This window comes from Photinus pyralis, unplaced genomic scaffold (assembly GCF_008802855.1).
Source record: "Photinus pyralis isolate 1611_PpyrPB1 unplaced genomic scaffold, Ppyr1.3 Ppyr1.4_LG3b, whole genome shotgun sequence".
NCBI lineage: Eukaryota > Metazoa > Arthropoda > Insecta > Coleoptera > Lampyridae > Photinus > Photinus pyralis.
Genome location: NW_022170510.1, coordinates 8,134,791 through 8,157,026, shown reverse-complemented (window position 1 = coordinate 8,157,026; position 22,236 = coordinate 8,134,791). Strand labels below are relative to the sequence as shown.

At 34.7% G+C, this 22,236-nt stretch overlaps 1 protein-coding gene across 2 annotated transcripts in view; it reads left to right on the top strand.

Annotated features, from left to right (window-relative positions):
- Positions 1-21,505, top strand: part of LOC116167246 — a 90,405-nt gene extending 68,900 nt beyond the window's left edge. For both annotated transcript variants that reach the window (XM_031482558.1, XM_031482559.1), the window contains 3 exons: positions 14,688-15,024; positions 15,076-15,741; positions 20,195-21,505. In XM_031482558.1, the coding sequence (XP_031338418.1) occupies positions 14,688-15,024; positions 15,076-15,741; positions 20,195-20,737 (1,546 nt within the window). In that variant the 3' untranslated portion in view covers positions 20,738-21,505. The remainder of the gene's footprint in view (positions 1-14,687; positions 15,025-15,075; positions 15,742-20,194) is intronic.
- The last annotated feature ends 731 nt before the right edge of the window (positions 21,506-22,236 follow it).

Genomic DNA, 22,236 nt, shown 5'->3' with positions numbered 1-22,236 from the left:
TATGAAATCTTCTAAAGTGAATATCTCATAAATCATTAGATTAGGAAGTCATCCATCTAATTGTATTCTAAGCATTTTAATACTAACGCAAGCCGTTTGTTTTGTTAGTGTAACAATAGGAGCACGTTTTTAAGTGAGTAGCCAACGCTTACGCCCACTTTTTTTGAAAGGAGCACTACATTACAGTTTGGTAGAGGTAATAAATAAGTGCTCGTTCGCATCACACGCATTAGGAAAGATCGAGATGGAAATTCAAATTAGAGCCAATACATTATAACCAATTTAGTAGCAAGTAGCAGCAACCGGTAAACTAAAGTCACGTTTACGTATACAGATACCACTGCTGGAATACTGACGTTTATTCATGTCACCAGTCGCGTTCGGTGAAATATCAATTAGTAACAAGAAAATAACAGATTAATCATCGAAATGAAATATCATTTATACATTTCGTGTTGCCAGAATAATTCTCAAAAGTAGAATTTTGAACACGCTCCTTTACATAATATAGGTAATAGATGGATTTTGTCACTTATTTTTTTCGAATTCTAATTTTTAAGTTTAATTAATTCAATAGCAACGATGTTTTGAGCTTTGTAATACAATTAGATCAAACATTTAGGAGTTTTATTAATGAGAAAAGCACAGTACTCAAGGCAGAAGTCTGCAATAGAATTAAATTTTATAAGTTGCTTCCTCTTTCTTTCCTATCTCATCAGAAAGCGCACGGAGCCATATTTTAATTATATTTATATCTTAATTAAGCTTCTACGTTTAATTGTCAGAATTGTTAACAGCTTCATTACACAGGTCCCGTTTTCCAGAATCTGTAACGAAATTTTCATTCTATTTTTCGTTAAATTCTTGATCAGCAATTACTTACGAACGGGTGGCTGCTGAAAAAGCCTTACGTTTCATAAAATTTTCGCAGAAATGTATAAATATTTGAAAAATTACGGGAGGAAGTGGAGTAATTGCGCTATAGCCGCTGACATATTTATTTAATTAATTTCATCGAGTTGCATTCAATACGCAATTAGTAAGAATATTCGAGACAATTCCGTGCAATGCAAATTATAATTTGCGCAAGTTTGAGATGGTAATTTAGATTAGATATCTGAAACTAAATTGAACCATATTGAGAGTGGTGTATGTCCTCCTAATACTAGATACATGGGACTGATTTGGATTGGGAAACTGCAAAGGGACGGCGAATGTTCCAAACTTTGGTAATTATCACAGTTGCTTCTCTTCCGAGGTTGACCAGCGACCTTTCGTCGATCTAATTTAATAGTGTGCTTAGTCGATACGAACGCCGATAAGCGGGCCACAAAGTGGGCGCCTGTTCTCCGAAACTAATTGCAATTAACTAATAATTTACTACAATAATAAGAGTCTAATTTCGTTAAAGAAAGAGTAAATAAAAACCCCTTAACTTTCTTGTAACCGCTCCGAAACGCCGCCGTTTTTACGTTTTTACGATTTCTAGATCAAGTTGCAATTATCTGGTTTTGCTTATATCCTTTTAATGGCAGTAACGGTACATATTAAAACGTGATTTCTTGCTTGACCAGAAGGTAGCGTTCACGAATGTATAATCGGATACTGTAGCTAAGCTTCTTAATTTAAATAAGCGTTTTAATAGCACAGATGGTAACGATTTACGTAATTATTTTCCTAACACTACAATTTGATACAGTCATCGAAAGGCGAGATTGGGAAAATTTCAAATTGTATAAAAAGTAGGCAACAAGACATTACACAAAATTCATATTTTTGTCAAAAGCGAAATAGTTACCTTGTAATAGCGATGGTAGGTTACAAAATTAATAGAGCGATCGGTACAAATAATAAGTACGGATTTGTGGGGTCATTGCCTACAGATTATCATTACTATTATTAACTATCAGTTATTAATATTATAATTTTACAAAATATGACAATATACGGTGCTTGGGCGCACGGTACCACAAAATTTTATCGAAGCACACCCTAAAAAATTTAAATCTATGAAGTCTTAAAACCGCAGAGCTGGGTATGAGAGGACGAACGGACATAGTGGATTTCGTTTTAGGAGCAAAAATCACTAAGTCGCATTTGGAAGCAGCAGATGATGAGAATTAGCATATGTGTATTAAAGTGCAATTCTGATGTTCTTGACGCCATTTTTGAACAAATGGTAATGTCCAAAATACGTTTTCCTTTGATTAATATAATCAAACAAGTATAAATTGTGCACAGCTCTTGTGCAGATAAAGCGCATTTTTTAAAACCGAAATAGCTTTTGTTTTGACATAACCAATTGATATATTTCTTGCAGACGTCTCAATCGCCCTTTGTGAGTACCCTCTTCCGACAATCCGTTCTTGACGTATAAGCGAATATACCCGATCACGATAAGTGGTCGAGGAGGAGGGCTATGGTTGGTAGAAATTAATTCCTTTCGTTTAGACCTTTCATTAGAGTACCATGAAGGATAAAACTATTTCCATTATTATTATTACTAATAAGTCATTGTAATATTTAGATCTCCTGTGCCAATGTGTGAATTTAAATTGATTTTAATAAAAGGGGATCAGCATCTCCACTAAATGTACTAAATGACAATTCGATTGTATCGAAAACTAGTAGGTATGTAATCAAACGTGTAATCAAGGAGTCGTTGAAAATAACAAAATCTACCTTTGAATTCTGGTCGTAACGGCCGTCTGAATTCAGAAGGGCGCATCTGCCAATCGGTAACAGACAATAACACAAACAAACAAATAAAAGGGGTAGTGAATCGCCCTGCATATAAAATATTGTGAAATAGCAATGCTAACGTCTGACATGGATTAAACTTAATACTCAACAAAATCGGTTGTCGGGCGATCAAGTATAACGGAGCGATTTACAGGCTCATTAATCTTCAAAAGAGTTTAATTATACTTCCATGTAAGTTTGCCATTGTCAATCTTTCTAAAATGGCGAGTCCAAGTAAAAATGCTATATCATCAACGTACTGCGTAGGTCGTCAGTAAAATACAAGTAAATCAGATTAAAAGATAATCCAAAAGGAAAAATGATGAGAAAAGAATAAGAAAACTTGAGAGTTGAGTATTGAGCGAAGGTAAAACCCTAAAAAGTATACGTAATGAGAAAAAAATGCTGCGTATTGTTTAAATACAAAATAAGACGTAAAAACGATTCAATGGAGCCACCACAGACATTAAAGAGAGAAAGAGAAACCACTCGAAAGATAAATATGGTAAAGCCAAAACACTAAGCCCTTTATAGGTAGATGCGAAGTCAGAAAAGTAATGGCGTACCAAAAGACATTTGTTAATAGTGCGATGGCAGAACCAAGACTGCGGGTAAAAAAATATAACTGCGCGAGCAACATTGACTTAAAGAGGGGATAGTCAAAAATACCACGAAAAACGTCTGCACGACCCCGGACGACAACACAAAGAACTCGTAATAAGAAATCCACAACCTATAAATAAAGAACTAAGGTAGAACAACTCTACCAAGCTTAAGTACTGGATTACGAAGATGATACCTACATGGCGCAAGAATACTGAATGAGCGAAAAAAATTGAAATTGGAATACGGTTCAAATGGGTACTGCGATAGGAGAGTATCTGGCTCTTAAAACCCAAATCTGTTGGGTAGTAGAAGCTAATTTGCTAAACATATTTCAAACTGTGCTAAAATCTTATTTGTAAAATAAAAGGCAACTGAACACCACCAGAAGAAGGAAATCCTCTTTTTCATCCTCAGTAAAAGAACATTTTACAGAAAATGACGAATTTTTATGCTTCTTAGGTTACAAAATTAGTGGTGGTGGTGTGTTGGGTTTTTCGGGGAATTTTTCGAATAAAAAAATTCCCCTTATGTGATAGTTTTGTCCGTTTGTCTGTCCGTTCCTTGTATAACTCGAGAACGAACAGAGACAGCGATGTCAAACCTTCGCCAACCGATTTCTACGAGTTCAAGGATTAGTGCGATCATTGAATAATTTCAGATTTATTTATTCAATGGTGCTATTGAATATGAGCCGGATTCCGAATGCGAGCTGAGTGACAAAAAATTCCCCTACTGAAAATCCTATGCGATTCTTCGTATCTTGGTAAAATGCTTCTTATTCGACTTCCCAATAGCCTCTGGAGGGTTCTCAAAGTTTTATTTTAAATTTTATAATGGAGACCTCGTTGTGGCAGTCGACTGCCCGAATTTGATTTGTAGATTTACTCTCGGCCTCTACACTCACTCAACTTTAAGGTGTAATCGCAAAAAGTGACAACCACAAAAAGCAGAAGTTAAATATTCTGCCCTCAACCGTGCACTCTACACCCCCTTTAAGCATTGATTGACTGGAGCACTGGACTGGACTAGAAGAGATTTCATTTCATGGAATCCCCACTCACCCTTACTTTTGAATGAAACGGCTCAAAAGCATAGTTCGACAGTAGTCTCTAGATTTTTTAAACAAGTTAAAAGTAAGACTGATCACCAGATTTTTGTTTGCTTCCATAATAAATGAGCACGTCTGATGCATTTGTAACGCTTAAAGTACTGAGTAATGCGTTTCGGTAGTTATAATTTTTAAGAAAGAGCACATCCATTACATTTTCCGAATGAACTCCGGCCAAATTGATTTACGCGAAAACACATCGCCAGTGCAACCCTTCGATTTGTTCTTGCAATCGCAGCGGTAATTTACGTTGCAAGTTCGTGAGAAATCAGCAATCCCGATTTCGCAAGCGTACGAGCTTTCATTTGCAAATTCGTTAAATTCTCTTATTTTGTCATTTTCCGCAATGGACAACTACAGTAGTGCATGTGGCAAATGAACTTACATACAAAAATCGAACAAGAAACTATTCACCGTTACAAGAAGTGCACATTCAATCCGTAAATTGCTGTAAGGCTACTTACACGGTTAATTAATAAATAAAGTGTGCGTATGTGAGCAATCCGCTAAAAGTCCAGCTACGCTTTTAAAATAACACTAAAAGCCCAAGGGTACGAAGAACATTTACGTAGCTACACGGCACAATATTACAAATATACATGCAAGTTATTGGTTAGCGAGGTAGGTAGCTTGATAATAAAACGTAATTAATTTAAACTATTTGCAGTCTACCGCAGCGTATATGAAGGTAGTAAACTGACAACTACTAACAAGACACTGATTAGCAAATTTCAACAGCGCGTTTAAATTAAATTAATTAAGTAAATAGGTATTTCTAACATTCCGTAAGTGTGGACACATTCAGTCACGCATAATTGATAAAATTACTTACTCTTTTTTATTACTTATAAGGGTTCGGTCATAATGAACTACCAACGAAATGGCCGGTCACTTTATCATTCTCCTGTTCTGATAAAGTGGGTTTGTGACTGTGTGATGTGCGAAAGGCAGGCCTTAGGGAATACCAATTCTCCAATAATTATAGAATTAAACTAATGTTACTCGCTGAGAGCTTCCTAAAACCTCAATCGACATAAAAGCAGTTAATTAAGTCGAGCAATTTTAGACGTGTAATGATAATTGAAGCAGAGATGGTTTTTTTCTTAACATCACTAATTCAGTAGATAGGTAGTAGAGTAATGCCATTACTAAGAAACTAAGAACTAATTTCATAGTCTTCCTTTCCTTCTTCCGCAACGATTTTTTTTCAAAATTTACTGCATAGAGTTAATTCGGTTTCAACTTCATGGTGATTTATTAGAATTCGAGTTTGCAAGCAGCAATGAATATGAAAAATGCATTGTTTTTAATAAAAAAAAAGTAACAATAAGACGGAAAGGCAAAAAATTACATTACTATTCTGCTTATTATTGTTTTAATTGGATTACAGAAAATAGAGCCTGTGATAACAAATTGTATTGTATTTGGAAGGTCAATTAAATTAGAAAGTTTTGATATTTTCCTACCCCATATAAACCGCATTTCGAGTTCCGTTGTCCAAATAAGTAATTACGAACGTTAAACCACTAACAAAATTTCCTAAATGGAAGATATCACAACGAACTAGAATTGTTAAAAATTGTATCCAGAAATAAGATTTATTGGATCGTGGGTTATATAATTATATTGTAATGCTACAGAAAATAAATGCGAATTAGCTTCCAGTTAACTGTTAATGTAACTCAGCGGGTTCGATATGTAATATGTCATGTAAGGTCCTTATAAGCTTCCATCCCGAGGCCAGTACCGTGTTAATAATTGCTTTGAATTGAAGCATGTAGATAAACACGTCGTGGGAATACACAGAGAGCCCGTTGCAATTAAACGATATTGCAAAATTATTAATGCACCTCTAGCTACTGCCTAAATGACAAATCAAATATTTGTAGGGAGCGTTTATAACAGTCACGTTAAGTGGTTGCTATATGCGAGCATTAAACTAGTAGGTACATTGCCGAGGTAACCACGTTCCCGTAATGGATTAATTATTAAATGACCACATCAACTATGTACGTAAGTTTTAGTACTCGCTCATAACACGACACAAACTCTTGTTGATTGTGGTGATTCAATTTTGAATAAGACCATCGTAGGTACATTAAGAATAAATAATTAGATCTGATAAAGGTGGACAATTCACGGTCCTCCACTTAGTAGTGCACGGAAAACGAATGAGACAGTTTCAGTTCATATAACTCATCTCCATACAATGCGAACCCAGACACAACGCTCGTGCATGTCATATAACGTTACACTAATTAGTAATTATCTGCCATCAATATGGTAATCTAGTACATTGTTACCTATACTTTAATGTTAGTACTATAGATGCAGAATAGAAAAAAATATAATGCATTCAATTAAAGCACCCTTTCGAGTAATTGGAAATCTAGTGACCGTTTTAATTTAATGATGCTTGTAAATTCACACGCTTTATACTGTTATTTATTTATGCTTAGATACATACTCCAGAAAAAAAACTTTTAATATTTTTTATTTAATTGACATAGTTTCCGTAACGTATAAGACTTATGTGATTAGATTCAGATGAATCATTGGATCTTTGTCATATACGTTAAATCATTGAATAAATAGTGTTTTTATTCAATGGTTAAATTTAACGTAAACGTTATACGAATTAACGTCCATGGAATATGTGTTGTTGTAATTCCAATGGCATAAGCATTTCACTCGCGCTATTTTTATAGACTTGTCTAAGGCCTTGTTTTTTTGGCTTTTCTCGGGATCAATGCCCATTTAGCCACGATAATGAAAGGAAACCTAATGTCATTGATAGCGTTCAAAATGAGATAAGTTAGAAAACGTATATAGTTTTATTTTGACCAGCAAATTATTAATCCAATCATACCTAACAAATAGATTCCAGTATGTATTAATTAATAATCTTTTAACTGAAGGTGTATTACAAAAGGTGTGCCACAAGGTAGTATTTTCGGGCCACTTTTGTTTTTACATTAATAATATGCCGGAATATCGTTGTTTGAATGCTTGTGCGGTCTAAACATATTAATCATGCATCAGTCAAAATGATTGGTCCACTTGGTGCGAGACAAACAGGTGAACTATCAATACCACTAAAACAGCAGCAATGATACTATCATTACGTTCTCATAACTCTTCAACTTTAAACCATGTCACTTTTTTAGGATTTTCTATTGATTGTAGACTAAATTTTGTTACTCACGCCGAAGTTATTTGAGGAAAAATATACAGGAACCTCTAATCACACTACTATTGATAACACGAATGCAAGGTAATACAAAATTTGATGGAAGAAGTACTGCTAGTTTATTTCTGAGAAAAATGGAAGATAGTAAAGTAAAACTAATATCTTGTTCTAAAATGTCAACGTTTAAATTTAACTCAATTTGGTAAAAGAAATCAACTCGTACTCTGCAAATATCGAAATAGGCTTCTGCAGAAAACAACGGAGCTATAATTGTTAAATGACTATTAAACAAATATATTAATTACAACTTGGTTGTATCGAAAGCCTATGCGCTCCAACGTTATGTCCAGGAGTCGTGGAAAATAAAATAATTACCTTTGAACTCTGGTCGTAACGGCCGTCTGGACTCAGAAGGGCGCTTTTTTGTCTTATCTGTAATAGATAACAACACAAACAAAAAAGAAGAGGGATAGTGAATAGCGCGCCATATAAACATTACAATAGCCATGTCTAACGTTCGACACTCGGATACTCGAATACTACAAACCGTAATTAACACTTAATAACAATTCAATTTACGTTAACTAAACAAAAGCAAAATGTTGATCGACAACGTCCGTACACATCGGCGATACATAATAGTTATTTGTGTACCAAGGCCGTAAAAGTGATCTTTTTTGGCCGAAGCTGCTGTTTGTGGCCGAGGCGGTAGCCGAGGCCGCAATTCAGATGAGGCCTAACAAATCACTTTTGGCCAAGGTGCACACAACATTTTTTAGGCGATCATCAAAAAAGAATTCAAAAATTTGCTCATAAACATATTTTTTCTGAAAATCATAGTTATCTTAGATAATTAAAAACAAAGCATTTCCTGTCATATGTAATAAATTATAATTTCGTGTGTTTTGTGCGTATCAAAATGGGTGATAGCGACAGTTCAGATACCTACCCAAAATGAAATTTTGGAAGCTGCAGGCGTTGCGACCCTATGTCATATATGATATAAGAGTAGGCGTTTGAGAGTAAAAGTACAATCGCAACTTCCTCCGCTGCACAAGATTTTAATAATGTCAAATGCAATAGGTCCTTCGTAACTGTGGCTTCCAAGACCTTATAGTTAACATGCTGTACAATTATTAGAAACCTGATTACCTACTTTGATGGTAGGTATAGGTAGCTACTTGTGTTTTCGGTTAATTGCTGGTGATTCTACGTATAATAATGTAAGCAACAACATCTTCCTCATGTTTTGGTTCTACACTTCAAAAAGGTCTGCAAGCAGCAAAGATTGAAACGTCAAACTATAATTTTAAATGTGAACATTGTGATTATGCAAAATGGTGTGAAACATTCCTACAAGTCCGAAAATGAAAAAAACGCACGTCGATGGCCCAATCCTTGATGGCGCGAGACCAGATAGACGCTTTGTGTCAAACAGATTACTGTTTCTCACACATCAGTTTCAAATAAGTACAGTTTGACAGATGTGTACAATAAAGTAAAGTTTGACAGAAGCGTACAATAAAGTGAAACTTTATGGCCGCAAAAGCGACCATAAAATCAACGTTTTTGTGATGATAGCCTAAAAAAGTATAAACGTAACGTTAGCTGCAAGAAAGCTACGGTGCACAAAAAACTGAATTTATAAATACAACAATAATAAGTTAATTAATTTGAAATATAAATACACTCACAAATAAATTCTAAGTAATGTCACAAGTAACGTAAATACAAATCGTAGATATAGGTTTCGGAATAGGTCTCGTAACTAATCTGATGGATTTAAACGTAATCTTCAAAGTGACTAAAAAAATAACATAGACAAAATCGGAATATGGCGAACAGAAGGAAATACCATTCTCTAGTTTTATTTCACAAAATAATCTGGAGCAAAACACCAAGGTATTTGTATAGTAAGATCCATTTTAGCTCGAACCCTAGATTCAATCTCTTGATTACACCTCCCTTCCACAAAACAGCACTATTTGAAAGGTCCTTTACCTATAATATTGCGAAGCTGTATAATGATTTGCCGAGTAATCTAAAAAAGTTATCTGTTAGGTCTTTTAAAATTCAGTTACACAGTTTCTTAATCAATTCTCAAAATCATTCGTAATAAATTGAAATCATATTAATCTTTAGTACCAATTTTGTTACAGAATATGCTTCTTGTTTTGCTTTGTTTTTGTTTTTTTTTTTCTCTTTTTCCTCTTTCAATAGAAATTTCTTTATCATTTTATGATTTTATCTTTCAACAATGATTAATGTATGTATTCGATCCAAATACGATATTACGTTTATTTTTTGTTTTTTTTTGCACTCGTACAAGATAAATGGTTTTAATTATAATTTTTCAGTCATTTCACGTAGTTATAAGATGTAAAATTATAGTAAGGGTTAAGTGGTAGAGCAGGGCTTGTGGGCGAATTTCGTCACTAGCATCTGAACTTCGCCCTTTTAGTTGCGTACATAGTATATGTATAGTAAACAATGTTTTATTGTAAAAATAACTGTACGTGATTAATAAATGGCATTATTATTATTATTAGTGTCGGAAGATCTATTCCTTGTAATGAAAAAGTAATGTACGTAGAATTAGCACGATCGAAGCAATTCACAAGAGCAATAGCTCCAAAAGGTTTCGTAATACGTAATGTCCCAGATCTTAAGATGGCGGTCAAGTAATTTTCCAAGGTGTGGCAGTCAAATTCTGTGTAGGTACATATTTCACAGCGGATGTCGACGTAAGTAGTATTCCAGGGAGATAATAACAAAATAAAATTAAGGAAAAAGTTAACCAGAAAAGAAAAAGAGAGCTGACAAAGCCCTAAAAGCAATTACATGTTAAGAATAATACTACGTCATTAAAAATGGGTACCTACTTCAGAGCGTAAATCCGCTAAGCGTAATCAATGGAGCAAAACTATAGAAAAACGCTCCAAAGAATTATTATTCAATACAAAACAGCCCTTTTCAGATAGACATAAGTCAAGTAATGGCGTGCTAAAAACATTCAGAAGTAACCACCATAAGAGCAGAACAGTTTGTACGCAATACAGAATTAAAGAAGAAGGGATAGAATTAAATGCAGAAAGGTACATAGCATGATCTCTAGCGAAAAAAAATGAAGTAAGGTAAATGAAACTTACTCCACTAACTACATCTAAACTAAACGGATTTACAGAGAACATACATAATAGATGGCGTAAGAATCTCGAATTGGAATATAACTTTGAAATTTAAATTTAAAAACGTTACAACACTGTCATGTGATGTGTTCAATACAGTGAACACGATTTAGCTGTTACCATTTAGAGATCCCCTACTCTTGAATCGCTCACTTGGACATAGTAGGCAGGTATCATATTTTCTGTTTTATTTATAATTCGGAAGACTCACTAACATGTGGCACAAATAAAAAAATTGAAAAAAAATTAAATTACGGAGAAATGGGCAAAATCATTTCGTGATTTAAAGGAGAATAGAAAACGGTACCTCGGGACTAGGCTAGCGTTGTGACGTCAGCTGCCTTCTAAACTCGGGCAGCTTTATTTTTTTATATGAGCTGTAAAAAAGTACACACTGTATGTACTAGTAGTTTTAATTACGAATACAACAATATACGGCACACACAAAAAAAGCAAAAGTTGGAAACTGTTGGTTTCAACAGGATGGTGCACTCACGCACAACGCGCAAATCGTGCGCGAATACCTATCGGAGAAATTTTCAGCAGGTTATATGTACCATAGTTTTGAAACAAGCATTTTTGCCTGGAATCTGTTTCAGGGGAGGATTTATTGGAGTTTAAACTGTATAAGGGAGACGAATTGGGGTGTAGCAGAGGGCGTAGTGGTCATTTTTGTGTGAGCTGCGACTACCATTCACGTAATCTTATATTTCATTTAATGTGACTTAATTAATTTATATAGAGGGTCTCACATTTATCTTGAGACAGTCGATTATTGCGGAAACTAGCGGCGATATCAAAAAATGATTTGTATGAAATCTTCTTGTAAGTAAAAGGGCTCATTTAATGATGCTATGAACGTCTACACATAACTACCCCTTAAGGATCAAGTGTAGAGCACCTATATTTTTTAAATAGAAACCTATACCATTTATTGAATATTCTTACTCTACATCAAAAAATAATAAACCCTCATGGGAAACGTTTTTTCCCTATACATACTATTTCTTGAAGGCCCTCTTCTAAAAAGTGCTATTTTTGGTTTGAGCAGGGGTTTGAGCTAAGAAGCTGTTCTGTTAAGAATTTGGCACATTTTTTAAGTAATGGTTTGTCGTATTTGATATATGAAAAAAACAACGTTTTTGAAAATTGTTTACAATTTTACACAAAAGGGGAAGTAGAAACTACAGTAAAAGAAGATAATGTTCCAGTGAAAATAAAAACAATTGATCCGATGTATCTAAACTAGAAATTATGGTAAATGCGAGGGTAAATGACGAAGTTTAACGAGCTTCCTCGACTATCCGATCTCGTAAATCAAACTGTATAAACTGTAATGCGATAAATAAGAATCTAAACTGTCCTTTAAATAGTGTCATTGTTCAAAGATTTCGTGTTTACCACAAATACATAAATAACACGAAGTACATTTCCATAAAGGGGATGTGCTAAAAATACGAGAATGTTCAGTCAGGAATGAGACGCCACGTAAAAAATTAGTACCACATTTGGGAATTAGACGATTGCAAAATATATAGTAATTTGACAAATGTAAGAATACGGTCAAAAGAGGAATGGCACTTTGCATAATACTTCATGAGTAATATTTTGTGAACAAATCCAAAGGTAATAAAATAGTGTCGTAAAAATGGCAGTTGTAGATAATTATAATTTGCAAATCGCAATATGGACGATATAGTCTCACGTATATTCAACTACTCAATTAACACTTACTTGAGTAATGTAATAATAATAAATGTGCTAAAAGGATTCGTGGAAAACATTCTTGGAAAGTAAAATAAAAGTCGTCATGTGATGAAGATGACTTTGAGAAACACGAAAATACCTATACAGCAATAGGTATCTCAGTCTTTTAGGGACGCCAAAAATATTTCTCAAAGGGAGAAAAAAATTTAATATCTTTAATTTGGGGAAGTTAAAAGATATCAAGCATACTAATTTAGTAAAATTCTTAATCTTGCAAAACGCTATATTAAGCAAGTACAAAGGAGAGATAATCGGAAAGCGACCCTTAATTAAAGACTTGTCTTGCAATCTATATCTGATGAACGTGAGTCGGAGACAAATTCCGGCACGGAATGGAAAAAGGCGTTTTAATTTTACTAGTTGCGGAAAAGGAGATTTTATGTAATTATAAGATGCGGAAAATAAAGAAAAAACTCGGCGACGTTTATTTATTGGCGGGCGAAATTTAATTAAAGCTCGGCGAAAATTGCGAGCTTGGATAAATATTTACATTTTTCAAGGGCGTATGTTGGAAGTATTTCCTCATTAGCGTCCAATGGAAATTTGTTTAAGCGAAGTTGGATTATTAAAGATCGTGTCACAAGCGAGCCGCCTTTACCGTCAAAGATAATATAGTAAAATGTGCATTTAGCAAATAGTGTAGCCAATATGCTGTATTGTCGAGAACGTGATTTGCAGTAAAAAGCAGCTTGTGTGGCTCGTCATCTTAAAGAAGAGACACTAAACACACACGTTTTGCATTTCAAACAATACAAACCACCCTGGCGGTTCCGAGCGAACAATCTGCCCGATACGGCCGATTACCTCCATTTCTCGATTACTTCTGGATTAGTTACGACATTAAAATCGTCGCCTCCACTTTAACATTATCATAACTACCAGACTTCTTTTTCTTTAACGTCTATAGGTATCGAAATTGAATTCCAGTAAATTCATATATCCTTCACAATAGCGCAGAGAGTCCCTCAAGGGTTTTGATTCAATGCTCGACTTCGGAGATGGGATATGCAATACTCTAAAGGGAAGAAAACTACTGTGATATCAACACTTTGGGTATTGTAGATGGAAACGATTGCTTTTGGTGGTCGAGTAATTTACAAGAAAACTAATTTTGAAAGATTAACCCGATGTCCTCAAGCACTTACGATGTAATCATATCCAGGAAATGAATAAATTTTCAATATTCTTTTATTGCTGCCACAAGGATCGGTATTAAAGGAAACCCAATTACGTAGGCGTAAATTTAATAATAAATCAATCCTATTACTGTGTAAGAGAATTTGTGGCAATTGCACGGCCGCCGGTAGATTTCCATATCGCACAATCAATCCAATTTAGAATGGCACTTCAATACACCTTTAGTTATATTGTGCTAAGAAAATCCAGTTCGTATATTTCAGATTTCAGGAGTGTTTTAGAATTTATACGGATCAGATTAGCCTAGGTTAACTATATAAATAACAGTTTATGCTAAGTACAAACGGTTAAACGCCCGGTATAAAAAATCGATAACGCATTTTTCAATAATGCTGCGGAATGGTTCACGACCCCAACCAAATCAGTTCCTCGCTGGATATCTGTATGAAAAAAAAACTTCCCTTTTCGTAGTGGTTAAGGAATTCCACTACGCATCAAACACCTGCCGCCTTTCTCAAACAAAAAGACGAAACTCAAAAGGAAGTGATTATATACTAATGATATGGAAATCCAGTTTTTCCTGAACATTGGAATAAGTTTATCATTAAACGAAATTGAAAGGCGCGGAATAAAAAGCGAATCCAATTACGTTTAATTACTAAAAACTGGAGGTGACAATGATCTTGTGGCCTGCAAAGCTGTGTCGATTATCATTTCTTCGTTGCAAATGCTTCACATCGGCAATAAACATACTAGCGATAAACGTCTCATTGTCTTTTCCTTTTGCGGTTTCTAAAGCGAACCTGTTAGTATCTTCCATGTTGGGAGACGGGAGTTGCTAACTACTACCTATAAAATCTGTTATCGCGCACGGAAAAAAAAGCTCTGTCACATATACAAGAAGGGTTTATAATTATTCGTCAAATTCACATTGGTTTTATTTTTGCAGATCGTCGAACTACAACAATTTCACCGGGGAATGCGAACTGTCGAGTATGGATAGAATCACATTAGCGGGTAGTACCGCATTTCAACAAGCAAACGGGTACGAGTATTTAGAAAATAACTGCGTCGAAGAGCCGACTAAACTTTGCGAATTCAAAAAGCTGAAAGGCCGCATCATGAAAACGGTAGATTCTGTATATCAAGATGTTGGATCGGTAGATGAATGTCGCGAACTTTGCCTTAACTCACCTTACCGTTGCCATTCCTACGATTATGGTGATACCGGTGATATGGTCTGTCGTCTTAGCCATCACTCACGCGCCACCTTAGCCGACATACAGGTAACACTCGAAAGCATCGTAAGATGTTGTTCTAAATAAATTGGTTTCTAGGATCCTTACCTTGACGTTCCAGAAGGGGCGACGTACGAACTTAGCTCATGTTACAACGTAAGCATCGACTGCCGCTCTGGTGACATGGTCGCCCGTATTCAAACTAGCAAACTGTTCGATGGAAAGATTTACGCTAAAGGTAGCCCTAACTCTTGCGTACGGGACGTTAATAACAGCTTGGAATTTGAATTGCACATGGCATACGACGATCTCGAATGTAACGTTAAAAAGAATGGCCTTGGAAGATATGTTAATGACGTTGTAATACAGCATCATGACAAAATAGTAACGAGCTCCGATTTAGGACTTGCAGTCACCTGCCAGTACGATTTAACTAACAAAAGCGTTACAAACGAGGTGGATTTAGGAGTTCACGGAGACATTCAACCCGCTCTATCGGAAGAAGTCACCGTCGACTCGCCGAACGTCGCGATGAAAATTACGGACAGAAGTGGAGGAGACGTTATGCCCACCGCCGAAGTTGGAGATCCTCTTGCACTTCGTTTCGAGATTATCGACAAGAACAGCCCCTACGAAATTTTTGTTCGGGATTTGGTGGCAATGGACGGTGTGGATTCTAGCGAGATCGTTTTAATAGACTCATCCGGCTGCCCTACGGACCACTTTATTATGGGACCCATTTACAAGTCGGCGGATTCGGGAAAGGTATTTATTCTTAAACTTAAGCCAACAGAATTCATAATCTAAGTTCCGTGTTTCCATACGTTTCGATAGGGGAAGCTTGCATTGAAAATGTTCAGCATATTTACTTACATTACAGTCAAGTATGGAATAAAAATCTACGTTCTGTTTGACATACATACACACTATATAGTTTGAAAATGAAAATTTTCTATAACGTCAGTCAATAATAGCTATATTCTTTCCAATGTTACTAGGGTTATAATTGGAGACCTTTAAATTATTAACACTTCTGTTGTTATAAGAATTTTATTACCTACTCTTACCAGACAAATTATAATGAACAGTCAGGATACACAAAATTTAAAAAATGTCCGTATCAATTTTATATTGGTCTCAATGGAAAGGGCTCTCTTATAATGAAATCAAATTTTACATAAATTGATCTTGTAAATATACGTGATGAGTGGTAGAGGGCGCGGTTTAACAATAACATAAACCTTGCATGTTTTCTTGAAAATTTCATATAAGCTGGGAGCTATACTGTAAGTCTTAATAGTACAAGTGTAACATTTTTGAAAGGTTTGTTTAGGTTAGCAGTCATCTAATATTTATTGAGGAGTGTCCCTTTGAATTTAGCATTCCCATTCACTCACTTTATGCATTGACGTTTTCGTCGTTTCAAAGCAATTGTGATTTTTGAATTACTTTGAAATCATTAAATTGTATCCAGCGACATCCGAACACACCAATTTATTTATACCCCCACTCCCTGCCTACACTAAATTAATTCAAGAATTTATCCGAACTGGGCGCTATACTATAATTTTGAATAGTACAGAGTGTCCTATTAATAAAGGTCACACATTATTGAACAAAATATGCCAAGAAAAATCGCTGGAAATTATTTTCAGGTTTCTAGGTTTGCCGCTAGAGGGCGTACGATTAATGGTTAAGTAGAAAATGATTTTTTCCCTAAAATATACCCAACAAACACGCATAAAAGTACATTAATCTTGTATGAATTTTGGATCATTTTGATGCAGCACATATTGCTGGAGTGGGGGAAGGGGAACATATTTTTGAGGAATTGAATGTGACTTCGGTTTTTGTGAACCGATTTTCAGAGGAGAAAATTACTCTTCGGGTAATCAGAGTATTTTTAGGAATGTGATGACTGATAAGTGGTAGAGGGCGCGGTTTGACAATACAATAAACTTTGCAGATTTTCTTCAAAATTTCAAATGGAGCGGCATAATTATTATATGGTCGTATTTAACCTAGCACCAAAGTAATATTGATATGATTTCCAAATATTTATCTTGTGTCACCAAAAATCATAGTTGAGCACCAAAATTTAATTACTAAATTATTTATTTTTGAGCCTCAAAATATTGAATTTTAAAGTTTTTTTTATATATTTGAACAACTAATTATTGTTGACATCACAAATCTTACTTAAACACTAAATTATCGAATAAGATGGAAAATTGAAAACATCTGTGAAATCCGCATTTTGATATCTTATGGTAAAATACGCACATTCACAAATTTAAATTGCAATATTTATATTGATCCAAGTTGGCTTTGAAACAAAAAAACACATAACAAGCGATAAATAAAATAATAATTAACAAACAAAACAAATATTCTAATTTTTAATCAAATTTAAAATCAGTTTCTTTTGTTTCAAAGCCAACCATATCTTTACTTAAAAAATAGATAATCAAAATGCGGTTTCCACTGATATTCTCACTTTTTCAACTTATTTGATAATATCATATACTAATTATATCGTTCCATTTTAAATGTTCAAGAATACCTGCAAAGTGTATGTTAATGCCAATACGCGCCCTCTACCACTCATCACATTTACTAAAAAGACTCTACCCATGTAAAATAGGATTACACGAAGAGACCTCTTTCCAATAAGACCAATTTTGTGAAAATCGGTTAAAACCGCAGTTGCTTAAAGAGATTCCCCTTCCTTCACCCCTCATATTTCACAAGCTAGAGCAATATTGGTTGCATGATGCAAAATTCATACAAGATTGCGATGCATGTATTTTTTATGTATGTTTGTTACGCGGTTTGTTAGATATATATTAAAAAAATCATTTTTCTACAACTGTCAAAAAAACCTGTCATTTTCTGACGGATTTCGAAACGCGAAGTACTAGATTTTTAAACGGTTAATTAATAAGTAAGGTTGCTATTGACAACGTGCGCGAAATCGTCAACAGTGAAAAAAAGTATTTCGCGCACGTGACAAAGTTGAACAGCAAATTTAATTAACAATCGGTTCAGTTGTAGAAAAAATATTGTATATAACGCTAGCGCGATGTTATTTCGCGCATTTGACTGATATTTTGACTCGGCTTCGCCTCGTCAAAATACCTTCAGTCTCAATGCGCGAAATTGAACTTCGCGCTCTTGTTATATAAATAACCATTTTCTACTAACTTAATATACCACAGTAAACAGTTAGTTTTAATTGTACCCAAGTCGTTCTGAGTTCTGGATTCGTAGGTACAATGAAACAAATTTTGGTACAATGAGGTACATGATGTTGAGTTGAAGCTTGACTGCGGTACTAAGGGTCCCTGGTTCGAATCCAAAATAAAGGCCAAAAATAAATAAACAAATAAATAAGTAATTTAGTTATCTATACATTCGTTCATTTTTCGCGGCCAGTTTCAAGGGCGCGATTTTTACGCAGAATGAAAAGTGGACACCCCCTACAAGTGTAACATTTTTAAAGTTTGTTCCTTTGGATTTCCCATTCACCCACTAGATGCATGGACGTTAGCATATTTCAGTTAAAAATTTAAAAACTAACGGAAAACGGGATATATAAGTAAGGGTCATTTTTATAAAGTCTTGCGTTTAAGGTCGTTGCAAAAGTTACACTGTTAATAGTTAAATTCAAAAAGTAATAAAAACCATTAATACATCCGGAAAAATTACCCTTTAAAACTGTATAAAAAATTTTTAAGCGTGTGGAAGAAAATTAAAAGATTCTGAAAGCGCGCATATATTATTTTTATTAAATTTCTTTTTTAATTTAAAACAATCATTTTTTAAGAATAAAAATAGCCTAACATTAATCAAATAATTTCTTATGGAATGGTCATTCATCTTGTAGTCATAGACGCCACTGTCCAATTGATCGGTTAATAATTTCTTTGTCAAATTGGTTCCAACAAAAAAAAACATCGAGAAAAACTTTCCGATGTGTTTCACTCATTAATAATGTTTTCGTGAATCATGGATTTTAATGTATGTATTCCAAATCTTGCAATCGACGGGGATAAGGTCAGGGTCAGGGCTATGTGGAGACCACCTGTTAGATCAAATCTGGTAACTATTCTTGCAAATACGTTATTGTACTTCTGAAAGTGTGAGATGGTGCGCCGTCTTGTTGGAAGCTCAAGTAGTGACTAATATTTTCAAAGTCCAGTAGAATGATGCTTAAAATATTCTTTGATACATTTATAAAAGAGATATTTTAAGCAATACTGATATTGAAAATACTTGTAACGACTTCATATTCCAATACAATAGCGATAGCCTATACTTCCCCACGTACGATAGCGTATTTGAAAGAATTATTGAGCCTGAAGTGGCCCCCAAATAACCATGATCTTAATTAAATTGATGTATAACGATTTTTAGGTAGTTCATATGAGTTAAAAAAATTTATTAACTTTTGAATTGAAAAATAAATTTAATAAAAATAATATATACGCTTTTTCAGCACGTCTTTTAAGTTGCTCCAAACAGCCTGAATACCAAATGGAAACAGGTTAAAGCGTAACAAATATTACTATACGTTTCTTTTAGTTTTAGCCTTTAAAGCTCAGAAAAACAAAACCGATCAATTAAATTGAATCTTTTCGATCAAATATACACAATTTTATTTACGAGATTTAGTTATGGTGACTCGATATGCAACAATAGGATTTTGTATATTAATATGCACTTAAGTGTCGAGCTACACTAAAATTACGTTGTAATTAAAAGCTCCAAATTACGAAGTGCTTAGAGTTAGAGTCGTTGCAAGCAACTGAATTTTTAGACTCAAGCATTGTGTGGAGGGAGCCCGAAAGTTATAATTGCTTCAAACTAAAGGTCCTAACTAAATCATAAATTGCAATTTGGAGTGAGGTGATTAAAGAGATTACGTAATGTAAAAAAATAAAATCGTTGAGGAGGGGTTGTGTTCAAGTAGACTTGCTCATCAAAGCTCAAACCATTTTGTTCAAGCCAATTCCGCATTTAACAAAGTGCAGATCAATATTCATTAACATAAAATTCAGTTCGGGTGACGTTGACAAAAACTAACCTAGTGGTAATTAAAGACGTGATTTATCCGTTTTTGTACTGACGTAAACGGTGCAAAGCAAATATTGACAAAGTATGTAGTTCAGCAAATTAAATCGAACTTGCGGTTAACGTACGTACTTTTCTTTTTCAGATTCTATTATCGCACTTCGACGCCTTCAAATTTCCATCTTCAGAAGTAGTTCAATTCCGTGCTCTAGTGACTCCATGCATGCCAGCCTGCGAGCCGATCCAATGTGATCAAGAAGAAGAATCAACTGGAGAATTGCGTTCCGTTGAATCGTACGGGAAGCGCAGAAGACGTCGCTCAACCGCCGAAGTAAACGAAGATATGATTTTAGTGCAGTCGATTCAAATTACCGACAAATTCGGTTTCGAACGTGATATGAATACAAGTAGGTCTATTGGCAGTGAAGCCGTGTATATCCCCAATAATGAACCGGGACTATGCGTTAATATGGCGGGATTAATAGTTGCCGGAACCGTCTTTTTAGCGGCGCAATTGGCTGTTATCGCCGCCTGGACCTTCATTTGGCAAAGGCGACGACTTGGACATAAATTACATTCCGATGCAATGTCGGTAAGTGTAAGTTTGCCATCGGGACTAAGTGGTAACCGTACGGATAGTCTTTGTAAATTATACGACGCCGGTTATGCTCACTCTCGTAGATTTTAAGACAGCCACTTTATGTGTTCCATATTCTGACATTTTATCGGCCAATCGCGTGTGATAGCTATACTTATGAGTTTATTTCAGATTAAACGTTATAATTACAAGTGTCGCCACCGTTATGTGACCACCGAAATTATACGTTATACTTGTATTAGCATGATATCCAAGAAACAGGTGCTATTTATCTATTTGAACTATAATTAACTACATTTAACTGTAAGAATGTTTAGCCTGTACCCCCCACGTATAAATTATCCCTAATTGTTTAGCGTGAACCCATATTCACTTCTAAATCGACGAACTCGTGCACTTTAAGCGACGAGTTGAAAAGTAACGTTATTTGCATTACTCGCCTATTTCCTTTGCAGCCAATACTTCAGCCAAATTAGCTTCTGGGTTAGGTTATACACTTTATGAAGTCAAGTAGTTATAACGTTACTTTAGATGCCGGTGGCGCAGTATTAAGGACTCCAGGACGATCGTGTATGCTCCGGTATTAAGTGTGAGTGAGAAAAATTGCTATTAGTGATATAAGAGTGCATGTACTTTTGAATGATATTTATAAATGCTTGTCCTCGTTTCCTAATACTAGAAGCGCCGATTTTGCTTATAGATTATAAACTGTAATTGAATAAAAGCAAAATCGTCACGAGAAAGCGCCAAATTTTTATCCTTCCATTATAGCGTTATATATAATTTAAATTTAAGAGCATAATAATTATGTACCGACAATTCAGCTGATTATTGATCTGAATAAACAATTTCATACAACTCTGTGTTTATGTTTACACCTTCGATTACCTATGGATAATAAAAGTTGAAAGGCGCATACAAGTTGTGAAACTCTTCCAAATGAAAAATGTGAGGACAATACAACCTAAACAAAACCAGACATGGCTAACATTTTGAGAACTCATTATTTACTACAGGACTACATACGGTAACGAGCAAGTGAGTTGACAGTGTGGACAAGTGGTGACATTAAGAGATTTTTTAATCTGTTCGTTTTCTAATAATGTCCAGGGAATAAGAGGGTTTTAACTTGCAAAATGGGAAGTAGTTCCAATTTCTCTTGCATGTCATAGGCAGTCATCTGGTGGTTAAGAATCTAAGTTTTGGTTGGTTTCTTAGTTTTTCAATCATATCTTTTTATAGGTTCACTTCACAAAAAAATATTGTTATCATAAATTGTAGACCATAAAATTCGACACAACTTTGATATACATTACTTTTTTGTGAGATGTTTATTAAAAAAGGTGTAGAGCTTCAAAGTTGCTTATATTTTTAAGAATTCTGAAATTGCTATCTAGATGTTTTAACCAAATTTTATACTTTATCTCTATAATTAAGAGTTTTATGGGAAAATATCTTGAATTTATCATGGTATAAATCTCCCTACCCTGCACCCTTACCAAAGGGGATGCATAATAATTCAACTTTCAACGCTTGCTAGTGGAGATATTTGAATCACTGTGAGATTGTAGCGCTTTCTAATATGTTTG